The 24831-nt window shown below is 43.6% G+C and overlaps 3 protein-coding genes and 1 pseudogene across 3 annotated transcripts; 3 read left to right on the top strand and 1 right to left on the bottom strand.

Annotated features, from left to right (window-relative positions):
* The first annotated feature begins 649 nt into the window (after window positions 1-649).
* LOC124678788 lies at window positions 650-4885 on the top strand (annotated as a pseudogene).
* A 1261-nt stretch (window positions 4886-6146) lies between these two features.
* On the top strand, window positions 6147-6833 carry LOC124678390 (protein translation factor SUI1 homolog 1-like). The gene has a single exon (XM_047214291.1). The coding sequence runs from the start codon at window positions 6226-6228 to the stop codon at window positions 6592-6594; it is 369 nt and encodes a 122-aa protein (XP_047070247.1). The 5' UTR covers window positions 6147-6225; the 3' UTR covers window positions 6595-6833.
* Window positions 6834-12226: 5393 nt separating this feature from the next.
* LOC124679206 (CRIB domain-containing protein RIC10-like) lies at window positions 12227-13852 on the top strand. The gene is made up of 4 exons (XM_047215006.1): window positions 12227-12372; window positions 12533-12645; window positions 12792-12873; window positions 13424-13852. Exons 1-4 carry the CDS (start codon window positions 12309-12311, stop codon window positions 13699-13701), a joined length of 537 nt encoding a protein of 178 aa, XP_047070962.1. The 5' UTR covers window positions 12227-12308; the 3' UTR covers window positions 13702-13852.
* Window positions 13853-19269: 5417 nt separating this feature from the next.
* Window positions 19270-20123, bottom strand: LOC124669154 (vascular-related unknown protein 1-like). Its single transcript, XM_047205832.1, has 3 exons — window positions 19759-20123; window positions 19580-19654; window positions 19270-19486 (listed from the first exon to the last, which is right to left on the bottom strand). The coding sequence occupies exons 1-3, from the start codon at window positions 20056-20058 to the stop codon at window positions 19316-19318; spliced, it is 546 nt and encodes a 181-aa protein (XP_047061788.1). The 5' UTR covers window positions 20059-20123; the 3' UTR covers window positions 19270-19315.
* Between the last annotated feature and the right edge of the window lie 4708 nt (window positions 20124-24831).

Below are 24831 nucleotides of genomic sequence, written 5' to 3'. Positions count from 1 at the left end.
GTGAATTTTGCCCATTAACACTATCAACATTGGGAAAACAATTGAATTTTTCCTTTTGTTTCTCTAGGTGCATTTTTTTAATTAATTAAGATTTTTTGTTACATAGTAGATACTACCTTTGTCCAAATATAGATGTCTTTGATTTGTCAAAATTTGGATGTATGTAGACACCATTTAGTATAGTATATAGTACATCCAGATTAAGAAAAATCTTAGATGTCTGATGCAGGGAGTACATGAAAAATAAGCATTAAAATTATTTAAAAAAATTAGCAGCTTCTGAATAGATCCTCCATCTCCAGTGTACTCCACCGTTCCGCTCTTCCTCCTGCTCGCAACCATCCCGCTGCCCCCTTCTGCCGTCAAGTAGAGCCGCAGCGGAGGCCGGATGGGTGATACGCACCGCGCGCGCCGCTGCGTCAGGCGTGGCGAGGCGGTGCGTGCTGCGCGCCGACGGGGCGCTCTCCCGTGGGGCGACGCGGCGGCCGCGGAGCAAGTTCTGCCACGGCGGGGCGGCACTTGGACGACGAGCGCTGCCGCGGCGCCGCAAAGGGTGAAACGTCAGGGTCGTCAGAGGGTTCGCTCGATCCGCTCTTCCTCGATTTCGAATTTTCGATCTCGCGATTAATTAAGGGATGGCTTTGTACTAGAATTCTAGGAGTCATTCATCCTCTTCCTGCATTATTGCTTTTGCCAACCGTTCAACTCGCTTATCAATTTGCAGTGAAATACGCAAATTTACAGGCCACAAAGTTTATGTCTGTCAGTAGATCAGCACCAATCAATCAATATTAACATGCAGCAGTAAGCTAGTTTTGGAGGCTTTGGTACCAAGTCAAAGGAACTTAATTAGCATTGGATTGTCTACTTTCTCTCCTCTCAGCAAAAACTCTAGCTGTTGGACCAGCGTCACCAGGTTGAAAGCTTCTAGGCACAATATACAGACTTTGGTAGGTGTGGCTACTTTATATTCCTTGTTTTTACCTTTACATTCTTTGGTAGGTGTGGCTAGTACTAGTTTGTAATCCTTGTTTTACCAATTCTGTACTAGTACTATATTTGACCCGCAACCTTGACCTGTCCAGCTAAACAATAAAAAGGGGTTGAAAGTCTGTGTAAAGCAGCATATTCATTGAACAAGCTCATTGTATATATGACTGGTTAGATGAGGAGAACATACGAGCAGCCCAATGGCCTCTCCTTGCATTCCCGTCGTCGTGCTACTTGCACTATCGGCCATCTCTGTGCTAGCCGTACTACCTAGTGTTGGCTGCTCTTCTCCGGGTCAGACCAGCAACAATGGCAGCGACACTGATCTCGCCTCACTGCTGGCTTTCAAATCCCACCTCTCCGACCCGCAAGGTGTCCTTGCGAACAACTGGACCACCGGCACAACTTTCTGCCACTGGGTTGGTGTCTCGTGCAGCCGGCGCAGGCAGCGTGTCACGGCTATTGAGCTGCCGGACTTGCCCCTTGATGGATCCCTTGCTCCTCACATCGGTAACCTCTCCTTTCTCTCCATCATCAACCTCACCAACACCGTCCTGACTGGCTCCATACCAGATGATTTGGGAAGATTGCATCGCCTCAAATTGCTTGACCTTAGCTTCAATGGTTTCTCAGGTAGCATCCCACCCACCATAGGAAACCTCTCGAGTCTCCAAGTCCTTGTCCTAAACGTAAACCATCTTTCAGGTTCAATCCCAGTAGAGCTACGAAACTTGCACAACCTTGGCTCCATAAATATCCGGACGAATTACCTTAGTGGCTCAATACCGAACGATCTATTCAACAATACCACTATGTTAACATATCTATCCTTCGGCAATAACAGCTTGTCAGGGCCGATACCATATTCCATTTCCTTGTTGCCAGTTTTGGAGTTTCTTGACCTGCAGTTCAATCATCTCGCTTGGCCCATTGCCTCCGGCTATCTTCAACATGTCTAAACTCCATTCAATATATGTCACCAACAACTATAACTTAACTGGCAATATCCCTGACAATGGAAGTTTTACTCTTCCGATGCTGCGAATAATCAGCTTGGGAAATAACAGATTCACTGGTCAGATTCCGTTGGGGCTCACATCTTGTCAGGACATCAGAGCTATATCCATGCCTGGCAACTTGTTTGAAGGTGTTGTGCCAACATGGCTGGGCAAGTTGACTCGTCTATCTTACATTTTCTTGGGTGAGAATAACCTAGTTGGCCCAATTCCTGCTGCACTTGGCAACCTCACTTTGCTACGTGGATTGAGCCTGCCATGGTGCGAGCTGACGGGACCCATTCCGGGAAATTTTGGACAGCTGGGTCAACTATCGTCTCTTCATCTCGGAGACAATCAACTAACAGGACACATTCCTGCTTCTCTCGGTAATCTTTCCAAGTTATCACTTGTAGTGTTGAAGAGAAACATGCTGGCTGGATCACTACCTTCAACAATTGGTGACATGAATTCTTTGGTGAAAGTCGATTTTTCAGAGAACCTCCTACAGGGGGATCTCAGCTTCTTGTCAATTTTATCCAACTGTAGAAAGCTCAGGTATCTTAAAATCTCGTTCAACAATTTCACTGGTCGCCTCCCTAACTATATAGGGAATCTGTCAAGTCAGCTGGAAACTTTAGCTGCACATGGGACCAATTTAGTTGGTGAACTTCCGGCTACGATTTTGAATTTAACTAGTCTTAGAGTGCTAGACCTTTCGAAAAACCAGCTGTCTGGTGCAATTCCACATTCAATCATGATGATGGAGAATATGCAATTTCTTAGCCTCCACCAGAATGCCTTGTCTGGCCCAATCCCACCACAGACTGCATTGCTAAAGAACCTAATAAAATTGCACCTCGGATACAACCATTTATCTGGCCCCATACCAGAGGACATAGGCAATCATACCAAATTAGAACAGATTGGACTTTCTTATAACCAGTTATCATCTTCTATACCTCCAAGTTTATTTCATCTTGGTGGCCTCCTTTGGCTAGATTTATCTCATAACTTCCTCAATGGTACATTACCAGCTGATATCGGCTATCTAAAGCAAACTTACCACATGGATCTCTCTGCCAACCGCTTCAGGAGTAGCCTCCCTGATTCAATTGGTAAACTTAGCATGTTAATCAATTTGAACCTGTCACACAACTCATTCTATAACCAAATTCCAGGTTCTTTTGACAAGCTAGCCATCTTACAAGCTTTGGACCTATCCCACAACAATCTCTCAGGCTCCATCCCAAAGTACCTGTCCAGTTTTACCATCCTGTCTACATTGAACCTGTCTTTCAATAACCTACAAGGTCCGATACCGGAAGGAGGCATCTTCTCAAACATCAGCCTGCGGTCCTTGATGGGGAATTCAGGGCTTTGTGGCGCTTCAAGTTTAGGATTTCCATCATGTTTGGGTAACTCTCCCAGAACCAGCAGTCACATCCTCAAGTTTTTGCTCCCTGCTATCATCGTAGTAATGGGAGGTGTGGCATCCTACATATTTGTAGTACTAAGAAAGAAAGTTAAGAATCAACAAGGAGTGACAGTTCCTGCTGGGATGGTTGACTTCATAAACCATCAATTAGTATCCTACCACGAGCTCGCTCGTGCGACTGATAATTTCAGTGAGAGTAACCTCTTGGGGGCCGGGAGCTTTGGAAAAGTTTTCAAGGGCCAACTGAGCAACGGTTTGGTGGTTGCAGTAAAAGTTTTGGACCTGCAGGCTGAACATGCCACTATGAGCTTTGATGTTGAGTGCCGTGTGATGCGCATGGCGCGACACCGCAACTTGATGAGGATTCTCAACACCTGCTCCAACCTTGAATTCAGAGCACTGGTGCTTCAGTACATGCCCAATGGAAGCCTAGAGACACTCCTACACTACTCCGAGGGCACAAGGCACTTGGGATTCCTCGAGAGGCTGGGCATCATGCTTGACGTGTCGATGGCAATGTCGTATCTGCACCATGAGCACTATGAGGTTGTATTGCACTGTGACTTGAAGCCCAGCAACGTGCTGTTTGATGAGGACATGATGGCACATGTTGCGGACTTTGGTATCTCAAGGCTGCTATTAGGTGGTGACAGCTCCATGATCTCTGCGAGCATGCCTGGAACGGTTGGGTACATGGCACCAGGTACTAGCTGGCACCTGTAATATTTCTCAGTATGTAATTCTTGTTAAACCATTCATCAATCATGCACTGAAATTCATCTATTTGTTAAACAGAGTACGGATCCCTTGGAAAAGCATCGCGAAAGAGCGACGTGTTCAGCTATGGGATCATGCTTCTGGAAGTACTCACAGGAAGGAGACCCACGGATGCTTTGTTTGTCGGAGGACTGAGCCTTCGGCGGTGGGTTGATCAGGCGTTTCCTATGGAGCTAGTCCAGGTGGTGGATGGCCAGCTTCTGCCGCTGCAAGGCTCTTCTTCATGCCACAGCTCAGGCGATGGTTTTCTTGTGCGATTATTTGAGGTGGGTTTGCTGTGCTCTAGCGACTTGCCAGACCTGAGGATGACGATGAGCGAAGTGGTCGTGAGTCTCGGGAAGATAAAAAATGACTATGTCAAATGGACAGCAGAGAATCGGCGAGTCTCTGCCTGAAAAGGTGTAACAAAAAGAGGCAGAATGGTGGGAAATGCTTGGGGCGCCGTTGGGAACAGAGTTGTTTCGACGAAGCTCATTGCTGCGACAGGCCTTCTGATCTTCTCTCCGTTCCTTTGTGGGCCCTGGCTGGATGCGGCGGCGTGTCTCCCCTTCTTGAGTCGAAGCTGCATATATAGGCGAGGTCTGAAGTTTTTTCTCTGTTTGTTTCTGTTCTATAGCAGATTCGTGTCAAAGCCAGCCATGTATACTGTGACATTGTCCTGCTATCAGTATATCAAAATCACTCTCTTTTCAGCTGTAATTTGTGCGAATCTTTGTTTTCCCAAGGCGATTACTGGAGTTGTTCAGATGTCATATCTGAATATATTTTTCTCCCGTTTGTGTTCTTTCTGTTCTGGTAGACTTGTGTGCAATTCTGCTAAAGCAAGCTCCCCCTGTCACAATCACTCTTTCTTGAATTCGTAGTCTGTACCCTGTAAACATAATTTAGCTTGGGCGATCGTACACTTGTATGGATGATGACTAATTTTCATGTACGTTGAAGTTCAGTATATGTATACTGGTAATCTGTTGTGTACACGTATCTATGAAACAATTGTTTCTTTTTTGGAAATCAATCATTTTAAGGACGGGACGAACAGTTATAGCCGAATATATATACGAGATAGGAGTACTACTTTTTTGCTAAAGGAAAAAAAGTTGGACTAGATATAAGGCGATTTTTTAAAATAATACAAAAAAATTGAATTTTTTTTTTCAAATGATACGTGATTTTAAAATTCTTGAATCTAGGACTCAGTCAGCCGACCAGACGCGGATCGGCCGTCATCAACTGCATTGGCTTTCACCTGCTTGAGTGGCCGATCAGCGCCAAAAAGCAAACTTGGTCGGCAGCCGACAGAATTCTAGATTTATAAAATTTTGAAATCAAGTAATAGTTGTAATTTTTTCAAAAAAAAGTATTATTAAAAAAATCGCAGATACGAGTCTGTATACAGCACGGAGCTTTCTTGGCCTCCAATCTTCCTTGGAAACTGAAACGAACCATCGCAGAGGAGAACCCGTGGGAGCCAAGTTTCGTCCCTCTGGCACCTGCCACGATCGGCACCATCTGAGACCATACACATACCATTGGACGGCAGAGATCGATCGCGAGATCCTACCTCCGTACGACCTGGTACGTCGACCCTACCGACTCGGGCTCTGCCTCCGTGTTCGGCACGAACTCCGCTCGATCGATTTTCCACCTATAAATACTTCCCGCGGCCTCTCCCAGAAGCATATACAGAAATCAACGAACGCGAATCCCCCAGCGATCTCGAGCACCAGAGCCTCCGGAGCCAGCCCACCCGCCGCCGCCGTGTCGTCGCTTTCAGCTTTCCCCACCAACACCGCCGACGTGGCGCCCCCGGAGTTCGAGCCCAAGGTGTCGCCGCCGCCGCCCTTCGCATCCGACCGTTGGGCCGCGGGCGGCGCCTCCTCGTCCGACGAGGAGGAGGACGTCAAGAAAACCGTAACCAAAAAGGGCGCCGCCGCCGCCAGCAAGCGCGCGCCGGCGAAGAAGAGCTCCAAGCCCAAGGGCAAGGACAAGTACCTCGCGGAGGCGCCACCATCCGATCCGGAGTTCATGTCCGGCACCCCCGACTTTGACGACGACGCGCTGCCGCCGACCTCCTTCGACCCGTTCGCCGACGAGGCGGCCGAGGCGGGCGCCGGCGCCGCCGGGGCCGGGGACGACGGCCGCGTGCACCTCCGCGTGCAGCAGCGCAATGGCAGGAAGACGCTGACCACGGTGCAGGGGCTCAGCAAGGGCTACAACTACGCCAAGGTGCTGCGGGACCTCAAGCGGGACCTCTGCTGCAACGGCACCGTCGTCGAGGACAAGGAGCTCGGCAACGTCATCCAGCTGCAGGGCGACCACCGCAAGAAGGTCGCCGCCTTCATCGCCAAGGCGGGGCTCGCCAAGACGGACTGCATCAAGGTCCACGGATTCTAGTCGCGCGCGCGCGTCGTCAGGATCGATCTGTGTCCAAAAAGTTTGCTTTAGTTTCGAGTCTCTGCTTTCGTTTAGAACTTATTAGGAGTGCGCTTTGATTACTTTGCGATCGGGTTTGCTGTTTGGTGATTTTACTTCCGTGTGAGTTTATTTAGCCATAATGGCTTGCAATTGTCAGCTTAATTGTGTAAGGTGTCGTACTTTTGCTACATCAATAATAATGCAGACTTTTATATCAATCACCGCCTTGGATATTTGATGTTCTCTGTATGCTCACTCCAAATTCGAAAATTTTCTAGGAGACAGATTGGTGATTTATTAAACTTTATTTAATCATAATCAAGCACTTTATGAACATTTATTTTTCATCAATCTTTGTACTACTAAAGAACGAGTAATACACCCATCAATTGTGATGAGGGTTTGACACTGTTTGTCGTGCAATACACGCACGGACCTGGCCGGGGCGATGGAACGAGGCGATATCGGGTTGCTATGGCGACCCGAGCGTGCCATGGATGAGCTGCCGAGCGAAAGCTCCGCACTGCGACACGTACCTATGGTTTTGTATCCGTCCGGAGGCGCATGTGGGGTTTTCGGGTGAAAATCCAAGTCCGATCTTTAGACTTTGAGGGTACGGTTGTAGGTCTGCTCTCCGTGTGGAATTTTCGGGTGAAAACCCAAGTCCGATCTTCAGACTTAGTGGCGTCGGCACTAACAAGGGATTAACTTATCAATGCCGGTTTTAGTTGGAAGTAGAGGGCAAGTAGATCTCGAAGGTTTCAGCCGAAATGTACTAGACGATATGAAAACTAGGGTTTGTGAGACAATGATCCGATGCTTTCTTTGTCCCTCGACTCCCCCTTATATAGGAGGCGGAGCCGAGGGATTCGTAATATACGGGTTTCCAACTTATCCCGCAAGATTACAAATATTGCTTCCTAATACAACTCTAGCTTTTCTTAATAATAATTTGGGCTTCTGATTCTTCTTATCCCTCGGGTCGTGGGCTTTCAGTAAACCCCGGGTACCATCTTCGGCAGGCCCATTGGGGATGCCTATGTCAGTAGCCCCCGAGATTTTGCTTGAATCGCAGAGTCAGGGAAAATCTCCAACTTTATATTCGTTCAATAGCCCCGAACTTTACCACATATCTTTGGATGCGAAATTATATATTGTACGGGGATAATGGTAGTTGGGGCTAGTTCATCCGACGGATCGGGTACTAGTTAACTCGCTCTAGTGGCAATCCGCAAAAACCTACTTCAAGATCACATCCCCGGACATGATCTCGGGATACCGGTGTAAACTTCGACGAGTGCCGCTTAAGGTCTTACCATTCTGTCGAGTCCCAGTCATATTTTATCGGGTACCTAACGCGTCCGTTAGGATTTTTCTTCGTATCTGTTGATACGGAAAAAAGTAGCAAACCGACGTCAGAGACGGCGCCACGCCACACAAAATGGATCTGGGGTCTTACCTTCGCAACGTTTTACGGCATTCAGAGATTGTTCGCAACTTTGGCGCTCTGAGAATATATTGTCGAATGCTTTTTCGGTTGTTGGAATAGCACATTTTATTGAGTCAACGGATGACTTATATTGCTCTCCCGATGGGAGTATATGTAGAGTTATTTATATAACTCGAAATATGCTCACTTTTCCTTTTTTCTTTTTTTTTTATAATTTCATCGGGCACGCGAACAGCGTTCCCGATAGGAGTAGCCCCCGAGGCTACATCCAAGGAGTTATGCTTGGGTGTAGGCTCAACGCCTTACGCTTGCTATATTTTTTCCTTCCTTGTCGCAGTTTTCATATCTGTCGGGTGCGTGAACAGCGCTCCCGATGGGAGTAGCCCCCGAGGCTATGAGCAAATGCTTGTATTTGATCATAGGCTCTCGTCATTCCTATTTTGTCATTCTCGAGTTTTTCATTGTTCCAAAGTAGCCCCCGAGCATTTGATTAAAAACTTGTATTTGACCAAAGGCTCCCGAAATAATCAATCAATCTTCTCGTCGTCGCCATTCTTATGAAGCTGCTTTAGCCGAATTTTTCTCTTGCCAAGGTGACATCATTGCTGACGATAGCCACGACCGTCGTATCGGGAAAACGCGAGAACTGCTCGCTCTCTGCCGTGCGGGCCCGCATCGTCCATCAAGTTGACACGTCGTGCAAGTGGGGGACACACGTCCTCCACTTTTCCTGGCGCACGCACTGTAGCTCTTGTTCTTTCTCATCTATATGAAATTACTTTTTACCCCTTGTCTACGTGTACACCATCTATCCCGCAATCTCTTCATCCAACGGTGCGTCGATTCACCGCACCTCTATTTAAGGTCATCGTCTTCCTCCGTCAATACTTTCGCTCGCACCGCACCTCTGCTTCTCCTCTGCAAAAAATCCTCTACTGCTCCCATTGCTTCAAGCGCTCAACCACGCTCGCATCTTTCTCCTCCACGCTCATTGATGCCACCTCGTGCGCGTCTGACCAGGCACAGCACTCCGGAATCCAAGATGGCCGCCGAAGATCTGGAGTGGGAGAGATCCAAGATCTCCAACCAGGATATGAACCTGCTGAAGAAGCTGGGGTTCACCAAGAAGGAGAACGCGCTGCGCTTCCCCAAGGAGGAGAGCTATCCATTGAGATTCTAAAAAGCAATAAATATAACATGACTATGATAAAATTGCATAGAGATTCTAAAAAGCAATAAATATAACATGACTATGATACTACTTCATGATACTAACCACTATAGAGATAGTATCATACACAAGTATCATATGCATGATACTTACCACTATGACCAGTCTTAGATGCATGCACGATCACGTCATCCAAGTTTTTTTGATTTTCGAATTTTAAAATGTTTTATCTCCCAAACGGTTGATCCGGTTGACGACGAGATCTTCGAAAGTAAACCCCATGTCGATATATTTTGACAACTTTTTTCCATCCACAACAGCCAGATTAATATTACATATTTGTTAGATTATAATTACTTAGTTGCCGGATTAGAAAATAAACTTCTTTGTCGCTATATTCTAGATTTTTGTCACATATTTTTCATGCACGACATAGGTTTCACTAGTTGACACACGTGTTAGGTTATTCCCTATTTAGTTATCGTATTAAAATAACATGTTTGTTAGTTTAATGTAGGCCATTCTACATTGATGTAATATGCATGATACTTTTTTTTGTTGAATTATATCTTGTGTAAATCATTTGATGTATAAGAATATGTAATACAACATCTATAGCTATGCATGGTAGCTACTCGATGCTAATCTGGCAACTCTGATAATGTAATCTGGCAACTAATATGACGAGAAAAAAAAACTTAAAACGTAACAAGATTGGATCTAGTTTTAAAGCCCTCGTCAAGACGAACTCAACTGTGAAAACGGATCACTAATCAAATTAATTGTTTAGGAGATAAATCATTTTAAATTTTTGAAATTAGCAACTAATGCAATGATGTTCTCATTAGGTGTGAGATGATATATCATACATGCATGACATCAGTATTATAAAGAAAAAGTAACACAACACCACATGAGTAGTAGTATTGTGCGACGCCTTTTCATAGATTTTTCATAGATTTTCTCTTTTAACATCTCAATTTTGCTAAGAATAGTTAGTGTTACATCTAGTCTAAGTAGCTTTCTTATTACGCTAACCATTAGCACTTGGACTGTTTTGTCTAGCCGTTGTTTCTCCTCAAGCACTTGGACTGTTTTGTCTAGTCGTTGTTTCTCCTCAAGAGACATCTTGTCTACTCCAACAGGCACAAACATTGTAACCAACCTATCTATTCACACTCAATTCCTTGATCAATACAGACACTTGATTCTCTCACTCATTTCATTCCTAAACAAATTGCACCCTCTTAGATCGCCCGGTTGAATACTCGAATCACCATCCTTCTCCTTTTTTTTAAGAATCGAATGCTATATTAGACAGGTCAAACGCCCATACGTAGCTACTGGCTTGATCATCCTCATGCGGTCCTGCCTAGCTAATCTCACACTACGTACTCCGACAAACAATGACGGATCCAGCTCAACACAATTTCTCATAAACAAAAAAGCAAGACTAATGATTTGAAGACAAATCATGCGTAAATATCTAATGTATATGCTTAGTATTATATTTACTTAAATCTAAGATAGACATAAACTCTAGAAATCTCTTTCAAGATAATTATAGCCAAAATTAAAATTGTATACATACACACAATATGTAATCAAAGTGGAACCAATTATTATGTGAACGCATGCTTGACTTCTTTTTCTGACATGTAGTGGTTTAGTTAACTACTGAATATATATCATTACGGCGCAAATAAAACAAATACAACATATATACATTAATATACATAGTTACAATAAGAACCAATTATTATTGCAGAACAAAAAAATATTTCATCCTTGTAACGAGTAAAACTACTATGTGGTTAATTTTGTACATAAGAATATGCACTAATGAAGAACATATATCGATTATTTTTTAAAAATAAAAATATTTAGTATAAACAAGTGAAACATGTAATTTTAGACAACCAACCCGGTTAGGGCCTTTAATTGATTAATTCCAACCCGGTTAGGGACTTCAATTGATTGATTTGGTATTTTCGTAGTTAGGTGTTGTGTTCCAGTTTTATCGGTTTTGAAATATAGCATGACCCACGTTGTTGTGTTCGGATATACAGTACGTCTAGGCAACATGACCCGAATTATGTCGCAAAGCTCAAACGTTCGATCTTTTTCCTTCACTAAATAATATGAGAGAAGAAGTTGAAACGTAGTAACATGTTTTGCCTCGAAAGCAACCAATAAGTTACATGTTATTTGACTGAGTGCCTACAGAAGATTGCATTATAAACATAATATTGTATCTTAATTTCTGTTTATCTTTGCATTCAAATTATTAGTACAACACAATTTGGATAATTTAGCATCTTATAAATGCTTACACATTTTATCCACCATACATCCATAGCCATTTGACATAACCATTGGAAATTTAAATAGTTTAGCTTATATATATCCTCCATACTTTTTCCAAGTGACATCCACGGCAAGTAACTTGATTTTCTTACTAAAAAGAGCAGCACAAAAATGTTTTGGTGCCAGCTAGTTTCTCAAGTCCCTTCTTTTAAAACCTACACGAAGCGTCTGGGTAATTTTCAGGAACAAAAAAATCGCCTAACTATTACACTGTTTTATTCTGGTTGAGTTGTCAATAAGATACAACGCCGTTAGGTGAAAAGAAGCTCTCTTTCTCACATCACCCTGGTTACCCTTGTGTTCCAGAAAATAGTCTCAATGCACACAAACACATGCCAAAAAGCATCCTAGCTTCTGCATGGCTCTAAGCTAGACAAACATACCAAAGATCGAAAGGGATGTGCGGTGACAGGACAGGAATTGCAGGTTACTCCAAATGCTTCAGTAAGAACTACGACTAAGAACAAAGGCAGAGCATCAACATCGGCAACAACCCACCCTATGATGTGCTCACATCAACGCGCCCTTTAGACACATTTCACCAATCCGTCATTACACGCCTGAATGTTCCATTCATTCCGCACGAGACGAGATCACAGTATATCCTGTTGGTACATCTCTGTCATCGCTCGTCTTCCTTGCAGCTTCTCCTTTCTGCATTCTTGTGGTTCCAAAAGGCTTGCCTGCCTCCAAAGCTGGGATCCAATGGCATCCTCCTACAAGATGAAAGGGATCTTCAAGAGCTTCAAGATCATCTCTCACATCTTCGGTAAGTGGATCCAGTGATGTGTACTCGTATCTGGGTCTTTGAATTTGATCATGCAGAGCAAGAACAGGGACAGACAACTGAGACTGAATTCATTGTTTCTCTGTGAATCAATCTTTTGACAATTTCCATGTCGCTCGCGTGATTTCGTTCCTGCATGAAGCGGCGAAGGAGCAGGAGATGGAGATCGGCTGCCCGACGGACGTGAAGCACGTCGCGCACATTGGCTGGAACACCTCCACGGGGTCGCTGACTGGAAATGCTCCTGCAAGCTGGGTAAGTGCACGTACGAACCCTGCTCAATTCAGTACTACAAATTCTGGTTTCTCTCCCCTGATGCACCAACGATACTCGAATATATTTCCGTGGAAAACACACGTGTATTGCTGATCATGATGCACCGGAATGCGTTTTCGTCGTAGATGAACTCCATCGGAGGATCGTCTGATTTTGGGTCTCTCGGCAACTTGGCGCCGTCCGCAGGGACCTCCTGGGCTTCACAAGGTACGGTTGCTCAGACCTCGAGGCTAGAACACGTATCGATTTGGTGTGGTATGCGAGATTCTGAATTCGTCGCCTGAGTTGGCAGTGTACGGATGGGCAGGCAAAAATGGCAGTCTGGTCTGTTTGTTTATCCTGCCACGACGCCACGTTGAGGAGTTTTCTGTTGGATCTTTGATCTGGTATCCCGATTTGCAGAGGGCACGTACTTTCTTTAATTTTCTTTAGGGGATCGAGTTGCAGATCACGTGTTTATAGACAATTAAAATTCATGCTTCTGAGCTCTGAACGAAAATTAATTCTAAGAAAACCGAACTTAATTAACTCTTACATTCATGTTTGAGCATGCTAGCAACATGTAAAAATGCATTTGAAATGCAGAAGAAAATGCAACAGTGGCTGCATTCTTCGGGTTTTACCATCTTTAGGGCCTTTTTTTGGTTCATGTATGCAGAGGTTAGTCAAACATACGTGTGTGATGTTGAATTCCTGCTGTGTGTCCTTGCCACTGACGAGCACGCATATAATGAAACTACGGTGTGATTCTGGACAGATTTCGAGCCCCGAGACGTATCTCCTGTCGACATGGCTTCAGAGATCACCGGACAACAAGACGCCGCAGCAGCTCTGACGTGCGTCCCTGACGTGCCACGGCCACCGAAGAAGACGAGGCGCGGGAGGAAGAGAACGGCGACCAGCTCTCTAGCAACTTCGTCGATGCAAAATGAGTCGTCAGTGTCAGCTTCGGCAGCCGACACCGTTGGCACGAGCGACACGCGATGCAGTGACCCAGATGGAGATCCTGATTTCATTGTACAGGGAAGACTCTGAGTGTGCTGTGTGCTCAACTGATCTCGCCGAGTGGCGTCGACCTAACTGAGTTGATTCACATCTTAACTTCGGAACAAATTTGTATACCATTTGTAAGTGACTGATTTGGGATGCCTGTGAGTGAGATGCAGTTAACTGTTGCAAAAGTCGATAACGTATTGGTTTTGGGCAGGCCCGCTCGGCATACGGCAAAATCCGCTCGACAAACCATATGCTTAAGAGTGCAACTAGTCCTAGTCCTTGACAGATAACCATCCTAATTCTAAGCGTTTGCATAATTTGTATGGATGCAACTAGAGCTTGGTTGGATAAAAAGATTAGCGTAATTCTTGGTTTCATGGCGTCATCATACGATTTGTGGTACACGAACATCTTTTTGCATCACGTGAACAAATTTTAGTATCGAGTAAATATTTTGGGTGAATCACTTTTTCTTCACCAACAATTGGAAAAATACCAGTTACAACTTACACCCACCTATGAATCACGACATAAATTTAATGATTTTAGAGTCAACAACTCTAATTCTCGGTCAACCGGGAACCATCAAAAGGTAGAAATCTGCAGACATTTTTGTTTGGGGTCGAGGTAATTGGGACGCACACATGCAGTTAATAGTTCCGGAAGTGGATAATCCATTAACGTACTAGTTGGGAGTGCCTGTGAATGAGATGCAGATGATTGTTCCAAAACTACATAATTTATAAATGTACTCCCTTGGGGTATATGAAGAAATTAAAAAAGAACCATATCAATAGTTCACGTTATACTCTACAATTTTAAAAATATATATTGTGCTAATTATGCACAAGAAACATACAACCAAATAATAAGATGTTTGCTAGGTCGTACATAGATACTTATCACAAATATGTATATATACACAATACAGTTTATGCAATTACCACACAAAATTCAAAAGTATTGTTTAAGTTTAGCACAACTTAACTTTTACAGTATTTGAAGATATACATAACTGATGTATAACAAAGAGCACTACAACTAATATTTATGTGGTTAACTATGCCAAATAAGTAACTAAAAATTATTCGTAGTAATATTGTAGCATGCAGAGAATAATTTAAAAAGTATTAAAGTTCATTATAAATTATAAATACTTAAGTTCATTCCGGGTTCAGTTTTTTCATGCTTAGATGACACCCCATACTAAAAGAATAAATCATAACACTAAACTAGCAGCAATCCTCAAACAAAAAAAGATAGTACTGCAAGCTAAACCCAAACTAAAATAATTTTTTATTTTCTATATATTAGCAAATCTTACATCTCCTTCTTGCGCAAGTGTTCTATCGAGATGAAAAAGTCTGTAGTTCTTCTCAAAGCTTTCGGCGAATGCAATCTATATGTTAAATCTGCATTGGAGACATATTCATTGTTTTGGGGTTGTACATCAAAAGTTTTGGGTTGTCCTATTTAGAAGGGGCAAAAATGAGGGAAAACCATGTTCTACTAAAAGAATAGAAATTATCATAACCTTAAATGCTATAGTGTATTTTTCCGCCTTATTTGAAAGGGAAAAACCACTCTTGGATAACCGGAAGCAATATCTTGCTCCTCTTAGATGTCCTTTCAAAATCCAAGTACATGATTCGGACTAGGAAGATGGTGGGTTCCTCACATCTAATGCGAAAATATATGTACAGTGCAAAGTAACTTCCATGATAAAACTATTATTCTAATGTACTTTGAATTTTTATGGCAATATTCAGTTCATATGCATATCGGCATGCCTCGACATCTGAATGTCATACAATTGATGTTCTTTTAGTATATTATTGTTTGATTTATTTTGATCCTCACATCCGTACTCACTCTATGTAAAAAAATGTAGTACATACAAAGTTTACTAAAAATCAAACAACATAAAGTTTGACCAAGTATGAAGTGCAGAGGAAGCCGAGGTTTTGACGTGTCTAGAGGGATAGAGATAGATAATTGTATCCATGTGGTGCAACTACTTTATGAAGGAATTCATGATAGATTGTTGAGCTAGAGCCTCTACAATGAAGGACAAGAACTTCTTAAGATTTATCACCATATTAATATGTTAATTTTGGATTGACTGAGCAACGGAACATCACATGACTTAGAGCATTTAGGCAAGAAAGGTTCTAGTGGTGTTTTAGGTGCCACCACCCCGGCCGCACTATGACAGGAAAAAGAAAATCGGCAAAAAACAGAAACCATACAAAAAAAATAGAAAACCAAACAAAAAAACATATTAGAAAACCAACCACATGAATGGACTAGAAACTGAAAAAACCTAGAAAAAATGCCGCGGCGTGACGGAGTTGGGCCAGACCCAAATGCCGAAGGGGGTATGCGGCATATAGGATGTAGGAGTATCATCCTATTTCTTGGGAGCCTCTATTCCCCGCTATTAGGCCTTTCTCCTAAGCCGCTCCAAATGCGGTCGAATAAAAGGTACTATTTCTCTTCCTTTCGGTTTATAATTTTAAAATTGTTTAAGTTTGAAAAATATTCAAATCTAAAAAAGTCCAACCTTTAAAAACATTTGGATTAGAAGAACATTCAGATTAAAAACATGTTGAAAACTGAAAAACTTTTATATATGCAAAATCCAAAATTTTGAAGATTTTTTATTTTAAAAAAGTTCATAAAAAATGACCGGAAAACCCTGATAGACGAGAAAAAACCCTGAAGAAAAACCGCAAAACTGACCAAAATCAACTACAGCCACCGTTTATGGGCCGGCCCACCTACAGGACCGCTTCAGACGGGAGCGAATCGCTCCCGCGCCGAGCGGCGAATAGACGAAGGTTTTGTTTCGTTGGGCGAGACGAACAAAACGCGGCCCCTTTCAGTTCGTCTCGCTCTTCTGTTCCGGCCGCGGAGCGGCGACGAGGCAACGGCGCCACCGTCGGCGGCCGCCCGCCGAGGATCTCCGCCCCGTCGCCGGCGAACTTGTTCCACGTATCTACGTAAGTAGATTCCATCTCGGAGCTGTCCTTCCCTCTTCTCCAGTTCCGTTCTTCGCCTGCCCCCGTAGTCTTCTAGGGCCTGTACTGTACAAAGTCTCGTCAGACTTACCAACCTGTAAAATGTAAATAGGCGACCAACTTGTCGAATTACTCGTGGACTCAGCTCAGTGGTGGGACTAGAAGATTGCCGCCGTACCTAGAAATTTGGAAAGACTATTGCAAGTTGCGTTTTGGATAATTTGTAGTACCCAACCGATCCCAAACCCTCGGCGAATTTCGCGACTGCCGGAAGTAGGGTTGCTCGTGTTGCCAGTAGTGGCGTCGTATGCGCGCCGGCGCCAGCCAGTCTCCGGCATTTTGGAGAGACCAAGTTGCGCAAGTGGGGATAAATTTTAGATTCTTTCAAACGAAGCAGAAGATTCCATCTGTTGGTGGGCTGTTCTATATTAGCTATGCCTGAATTGCAGTTCCAACCTACTGTAAGTTCCTTGTCTCTTTCAGGGCCGGTGATGCATTCCTTGTCGCAGCTGATGCCGATGCTGATGCTGATGCTCTGCTTGCTGCGATGATGATGCCATGTGTTCGCTGAATCCGTCCTGTTCATTGTTTGGCCTCTGGTATAACCGATGTTCCTCTGGACTATTAGTTAGGCCTGTTGTCGTTTTAACTAACAGCAATGGGGGTTTAGGTGCGGCTTTCGCTGTTGATGAATGGTCAGTTGGAGTTTGACATTGAAATGTCAGGTCGGCACTGTCAGTGTATAGGTCTTCTTTCAGGCTCTTACTTCAGTATATACCCCAATTGCCCAATGTCAAATTGCCGTAAACGGTACTCACTTGGCGTTTGATATCTCATTCTGATATGTGCTCTCCAAAACCAACTTTTCCTGATAATGATGTGGCACCAAACTTCTAGTTGTTCTTGGCTAGATGTTTTCAGCCTTAAAATTCTTTCTGAATACTGTGGAAAAAAGAAGGATCTTCTTTTGTCTTTTTTGCCCATCTTATCGATATCTTAAATGTGTCACCAGATTCAGACTGTTGAGCCTTTTTATAGAGAAAAAGACACTTTCCAGCCAGTCCTTTTCATGGATGTCTGAAAAGCTATCCATTGTCGTATATGAACTTTCCAACAAATTCTCATTTTACAGTCTGCAATATCCAGGTTGTCATCGAAAACTTCAGCATATTAAAGATGGATTAAGGATAACAGTCAGGCCTGCCAAGTGGTAATTGTTTAAGACTTATACACCGTACGTTCTGCAAAGAGACTTTCCTGGGAGCGCAAAAGCTGTATCATGGAACAGACGAAATGTCATGAATTACTAAACAACATAAATGTGACTTTTCCAGCCATAACTAGATGAATGGGTATCACATTCCTAGGACACTGCTGTCCTTTAAAATGCTAATTCCGTGTACTTATTAGGAGGAATCCAAGGAATGTGCTTAGGATTGTCTAGTACTGAAGGTCCACCGGATGCTAACTGCCTGCTTCTGACGGCACATGGGAATTTCTTATGCTGTTGGAGCAGTATGTTGCTAGCTGCAACCTCCGTAAGACCGTATCATGCAAATATACTACTGAACTGAACTTATTCCCATCAGACTAAAGAACTGGTTTGATTTGGTAAGTTTCGATATTTTTAGAAGGTCAGAGATACCCACTTCTGCATATTCTGATTGATTATGCAGGCGTTTGGTACTTTCTAGTGAGTAGTGATTAAAGAAAGATGAGGTTCTGGTTTTCATTGAGTATTACAGCTTGCTTGTACAGTTCACCTTAGTGACCACATCACTGACGTGTGCATAGATTAATGGAATATATTGACCATGTGATTAGCAATCTCAGATTGCAAGCTCAGGAGCCAGCAGATTAGTGATTATTAGATGAAAGCTTGAGAGAATTACGTAGATTGCATATTTCATTTCACGCTAGTAGTAACCTGATATTTTCAACTGATTCCTAGGCTAGTGCCTGCAGTTCAGCAGAACGTTCACAACATATAAAATTGACAAAGCTTTCTCTTATTGAGGTGCATTGTTGTCTTTTAACTTACACATCACTGATAAACTGCAATGAATGTTAAAATCAACTTTAGCTTTAATAAAAAAAATATACATACAAAGTACTGAAGGTATATATATATATACAAAGTTGGCCTCACTGGCACTCACACTACGGAATTTCAACTAATTCCAAGGTAAGTGCCAACATTTCAGCAGAATGTTCACAGCGTAGAAATTTGACAAAGCTTTCTGCAGAGGTAAGCTACATATATATTCACGTTAAATAGTATTCCTGCCGAGGTAATCTACATATACATTCGCCATTTTGAACTTGCATATGGCTGGCGAAATTGCACCGAAGGTTTATCTCAACTTGAGCTTCAATATGTTTTGGTATACAGACAAAGTACTGACGCTACATATATACAAAGTTCGCCTCACTGTCATCCACTTGAATATTTCTTACTGCTTGTTTATTATTTCTCGATAGTTGAATACCTGTTTTCATAAGTTAATGGTATGATTGGACAGCTCGATGGCATGATGGAATTAGTGTTCTTAGCTGACACAGTCACACAAGAGAGTGATGTATGAACTATTATATATAACTGAACCAGAGTTCTTGCAGTACATGAACAGTAATCATCCTAGGTAATCTATCAACATGGAGAGAGGGACCAAACAAAGGCCTTTCTTCCTCAGATCACTACACTCGTACAGCTGTTTATCATTGTTATTTCCACCACTGATCACTTCTTGAGCCACACCTGCAGTTGCCTGCTGCCTCGAACCTGCATCAAGGAAGTACTTGGCCTGCAATATTTCAAGAACAAGCTGTTGTAAGAGACACACGTAATTAACATCTGAAGAGAGAAATATATGATAGCTAAATGTTCACAAACATACCAGCTGGGTTGTGTCCATCGTTTTTGCATCCATCGTTAGAATTGACTTCATCCACATATCATGCATGCTGGTTACCTGTACAAGAAAAGTCATAATCATGTTAGACCTAGAAGAAATGCTAAATATTACTGTTATTTCAACAAGCTATAGCTGACTAGAGGAAGTTTTTGATTACCAACCTTAGGGCCAGCTGCGGAAGAGCAAGCAGTGTCCTGCAAAGAATCATCTTCGTCATCTTCATCCATCAAGTCTGACGTGATGAAGGAGTCGTCGTTGTCGTCGCCCAAGGAATCAAAGGAGGAAGAGAAGCCAGAGGAGAAGCTACTCTCAGAGGCTCCACCCCCTTGATGATCCATCTCCTGTCTGTTGTTCGATGACGCCAGGAAGTCGGCAAAGTGCATCGCCCAGCTGCTCTCGCCGGCAGACATGGTTGCTGCCGGGCTGACGCATGAAGAGTGTGGTGATGTTGTGTTCTCCATGTCTAGAGATCCGCAAGCTTTCTATAAGCAGACGCAGGATATAGCAGCAGTGCTGAAAGGCTCTAGGTGTTGTGTTTTGACGGAATGCTTGGTATGGCTCGTGCTGTCAGTATATATAGCTCCGGCTTCGGCGAGAATGAGCGGATAGGAATAGAAGTATACATGGGTATGAACTGTCTGTCAGACACTGGCGCCCGGTTTAAAAGAAGTGGCGCTGCAGGAATCTTATCGTTGTGGCCTCTATTCTAATGCTGCAATGATCTCTTTAATCGAGAATTATTCTTCACTGCTAGTATTCTCTGCGATCCATCATTGCGACCGATCGGCTATCATATGTATATTCTTTTGGTGATTGGGACCGAGGCGGCAGTTGGAATGCATAGCCGGCTCGGCTTGCTTGCTGATGATACATGGAGAGCTACACTCCACCTACTGTAGCTTCTCTCTGCCGATCAGTATCTGATGGCTATCTTTTTCTCTGTGTATTTTTTGCCTGCATCTTTCGTTAACTAATGTACGTTTGTGGTCAGGACCAATGATACATCATCAGTACGAGTATTATCTCGATATCTAAATTTGTGTCACGTTTCCTATGGATGAAAATTAATGGAGCTTCAGTACTGACTTCCTGAGTAGTAATGGCGAAAAAGTGAGCCATAGGAGAGATACGGTACAGTTCATCGTGATCATGCTGGTGCAAGTGTGCTGCCCCTGAACCAATGGCCGTCGGGCACGTCACGGGTTTAATGGAATTGGTCGTCGATCGCGCCTAATCTGATCCTGTAGCGATCGCGATTACGCGGAGGATTAGAGGATCTGATATATCGCCGGTACGAAGCAAATCAACCGTCGGCGTTCATGCCGCGCAGGTCGCGACCATATCCTGGGAAACGTTAGTTTATGTATCTCGTGGGGATTAACTCAGATAAGCATGCTTATTGCTTACCTAGCTTCGGCAATGGTGGTTGCCGGTTGCATGGACTATGGCAGTTAGTTCACATGTGTGTATATAGTACCACAAGCTAGATCGATCGGTTGCAACTGATATGCACATGCCTAGCTAGCTAGCTGATCTTTTGCTATTTCTTGCAACTTGATTTTGATTTTTTTCCTCGAGAATACACACTAAAAGGTGCATCAAAATGTTATATAAGAAGTGCCAAGAGGAAGTTCACAACGCAAAAAATTAGCCATGTCGCTGCAATAGGGGTGACACCTTTATTTATGGAAATTAGTTGCCAATCAGCTGCAAGCCTACAACTAATTATCTGCACATGCCTAGCCATGCATATTGCAAGACACTTCTGCTGTATTGTACAGGTCACAAGGATAGACGTATCTCTGAATCCATTTTTTTGCAGGTTCACATGTTGGAGTACACACTGTATCCATGAAAAGCTCTAGAATTATAGTCCGATATACACATTTCCGAACTAAATTTTGCAGGTTCACATGCTCTAGTGCTCGATCTAGTGCGCACCACCCCCCTAGAAAACTCCAGATATTTTTTTTTGAAAACAGAAAACTCAAGATATTATAGCAGGAACTCCGATACAAATATTTCTGAGCTATGATTTTCATGTTCGGATAACATACACTGCATCATTACCACATTTTCAGTTTGTACCACAACTTAGTTTTGACTCCCGACGTTATTCCAGATTTTACAAGTATATTTTTGCGACCCTCATGCTAAAAAGGACCTGTAATTTTGTGTTAGGTATTGCGTTCATAAAATTTTCACGCCAAGTTAAATACCAATGTCAAACTATATTCATTCCGAATCTTGGCATCCACCAAGGGCTACATCATCGCAGACTAATGCCGAGGGCAAAAAGATGATGGAGCAAGCATGTTTTCGTAGCCTATTTGGAGTTTCCTCGTTTGGAGACCTAACTTGGCAGGCCTAGGCCCGTGCTGAGTCGACATCTTGTAAGTTGGCCCAACAAGTTGGGTGCTAACCTCTAGTCCTCCACCAAAACTTGTTCCCTTTTGTACCTGATGCTGCTTCTGTTTCTGTGGTTATGTTCTGGCAATGATAATGATGCTCAATATCTCAGGTTGGGATCACATAGAAAATAAAACAAGGCATGTGCTTGTTAGTGTTGTTGCAGTAATGGCACCTAGGTGTTGCACCCATTCACAACGGCAGAGGGCTAGAGGTGACTCACGCTTGATTTTGCCACGGGCAGGTGGCTGGCGGCCTAGCTTAGTCGGGCACTAGATGGACAGTATATGTACTCATGTCACTTTGTTGTGTCGTATCTCATTGGAGGAAGGAAGCAAATCAACGCACGGGTGCCGGGTAGTTTGGTGGTCGTGTGTGACGTGCCGAAGACAGGGGTGGAGCTACATAGGCCTTGCCCGGTGCACATGTATTAGAGTTAGAATTTTTTTATGAGTTGTTGCCTCTAGATTATGCTATGTGCACCACGTAAACTCAGTAGCAGTGCACCATGGACCAACATTTAAACAAGCATACAAAAGTCCCATTTCACCCTAACTTGAATACTTGATGTTGTTGTGCACCATGCTATTTTTTTCTCTAGTTCCGCCCCTGGCTAGGCTACGTGGTCAAAGGAGGATTGTGCGGCCGAGATCAGAACGGCGCGTCAACATGTACATATGTGATGGTCCAATCGAGTGTGGCATGGCGGAGAAGAGAGATGATGGTCCAGTCTAGAGTGGCTTGAAGGCAGGGCTATGTACGTGGCTCGCCGGGTGACCGCATCGTGGGCCTTATGGATCAACAGCTACCACGTACATATACCTACGGACTAAGTACATGCCATGGTTTTCTTTTTTTTGCAAATTAAGTACGTACGAAACATGGTGGATATTTCTGAACGTACAGGTGGGCACACATATTATTGATGACACCGTTCTTTACAGCAACCAATCCAGAGCTAGGCCTCGAGCCCACTTGTCGTGGAGCCACCGTGGCTGCTATCTATTGGCCATCCTTAGCGCGTATCACCGATTAGCTAGAATTATTAACTGACTGACTGACAAACAGAGCAACCATATGGACAGAGGCGTAAGCAGCCCCAATGCCGTACACATGAGCTTTAGAAGAAAAAAACTATACGTACACAACAGCTATATAGCGGAGCGCGAGGTGTGTGTTTCTGACTTCCCTCTCCAACGGCCAATTAACCTCTGACCCGGTCAGTTTGATTTGTTTGTTTCTGGAATCATAGTGTGTGTGAGAGCGCCATATTCAAGTCTTAATCCGTTTGATTGCTCGCATGCCATGCTTTAACCTCATCTTTTACATAGATGGTGACAGTATCTCCACTTACCATAACATCACCACGGCGTCATCTACAAAACCGAACACAAGACATACCACGACGGCGCGTGAAAATATCACCATGCCGCCACAATGGCTAAGACCATGTATAAATTACCACCTCTCACCTACCATCATCATGTAAGTCGGGCATCAGGCCTACCACGACGACGCGCGGAAATACAATTATGCCGCCAAGGACGATGAGGGTGGCTACCACCATGGATTACCACCTCTCACTTACCACCATATCACCGTCCAAGAAGCCAGACACAATGCCTACCATGACGATGCACGCAAATACCACCATGGTGCCGACGGCGACATTGGCCACACGATGGTTACCACCATGGAGTACCACCATGGAGTACCACCATTAAAACAACCAACACTCTGATGAAGTGGTGGACTGATGAAAAATATGATCAAGAGGACAAGTGAGTCGTTGAGAAACACGTTACAATACACCCAAATGAACTCCCACATATGCTCGAGTTAAAATATACTAGCAAATTTTTATCTATCCATTTACGTCCCGTCGAAATGAAAAACTTACAACACGAGAGTTGTATGCAATGATGAGGTGAAGCTACTCCTTAAAGTAAATTTTGAAAGGTCGACCGTCTGCGGAGAATTTCACAAAATTCTCTCAAAAAAACTCTAAACATGAACACAACATTTATGATTTGTAGCTAACAAAACTCAAACCCTATTGTCACAATGGACTCATACCACCAACACACATCCTTTTCATGTATAACTTACATTGAATCGGAGCATGCATACTTTTGTTGATTAGAAGAGAGTGGGTGAAAGTCTCTAAGGGAGAGTGCGTGGAACCAAGGTACGTGCAAAACCTTGCATCGCCAGAGCGCACAAATCGAGCTGAGAACAGGGTTGACTTCAGGAAAACGGCCGATTCAAACGTTCCTTGGGGCCTGGCCAAGGGTGCTTTTAAAACCAGGGCTAGGAATCCCAAGCAACCAATAAATCTATTTTCGTTTCCCCAGCCAGGACTTGGTGTTGTGACCCACCGAACGTGCCTTTGGCAATCTTGTGATGCGTCAAATGTGTGCATTTCCAGGACATGTTTTATAAAAAAAAGCATACATAATACATGAACACGCATCCACCACAATGAACTGTCAAGATCATTGGAGAATCTTTGGAGTACCCTGACCATGATCCACCATACATGCATGCACAAATGCACTGCTATAGTCAGTCTAGACATGTAGTATGGCAATATGTCTAGTCTAGCAACAGAAGGTGCCTTCCGCAGATGACTACTCTCTCTAGTCCATAATACTTTCATAGAACTCGACGGGAATTATGGAAAAGAGGGAGTATGATTTAGCCTCACGCGCGCCATGTTCATAACAACGGGCCGCCAAACCATGCTGGTATGCCATTGCTGCCACTTTTAGCTCGTTCCTAAAAGGTTCATAACTACAGTCACTTTGCTCGCTTGTAAAATCTGG

Source organism: Lolium rigidum, chromosome 7, assembly GCF_022539505.1.
Source record: "Lolium rigidum isolate FL_2022 chromosome 7, APGP_CSIRO_Lrig_0.1, whole genome shotgun sequence".
Classification (NCBI taxonomy): Eukaryota; Viridiplantae; Streptophyta; class Magnoliopsida; order Poales; family Poaceae; genus Lolium; species Lolium rigidum.
This window is presented reverse-complemented; position numbering and strand designations above follow the sequence as displayed.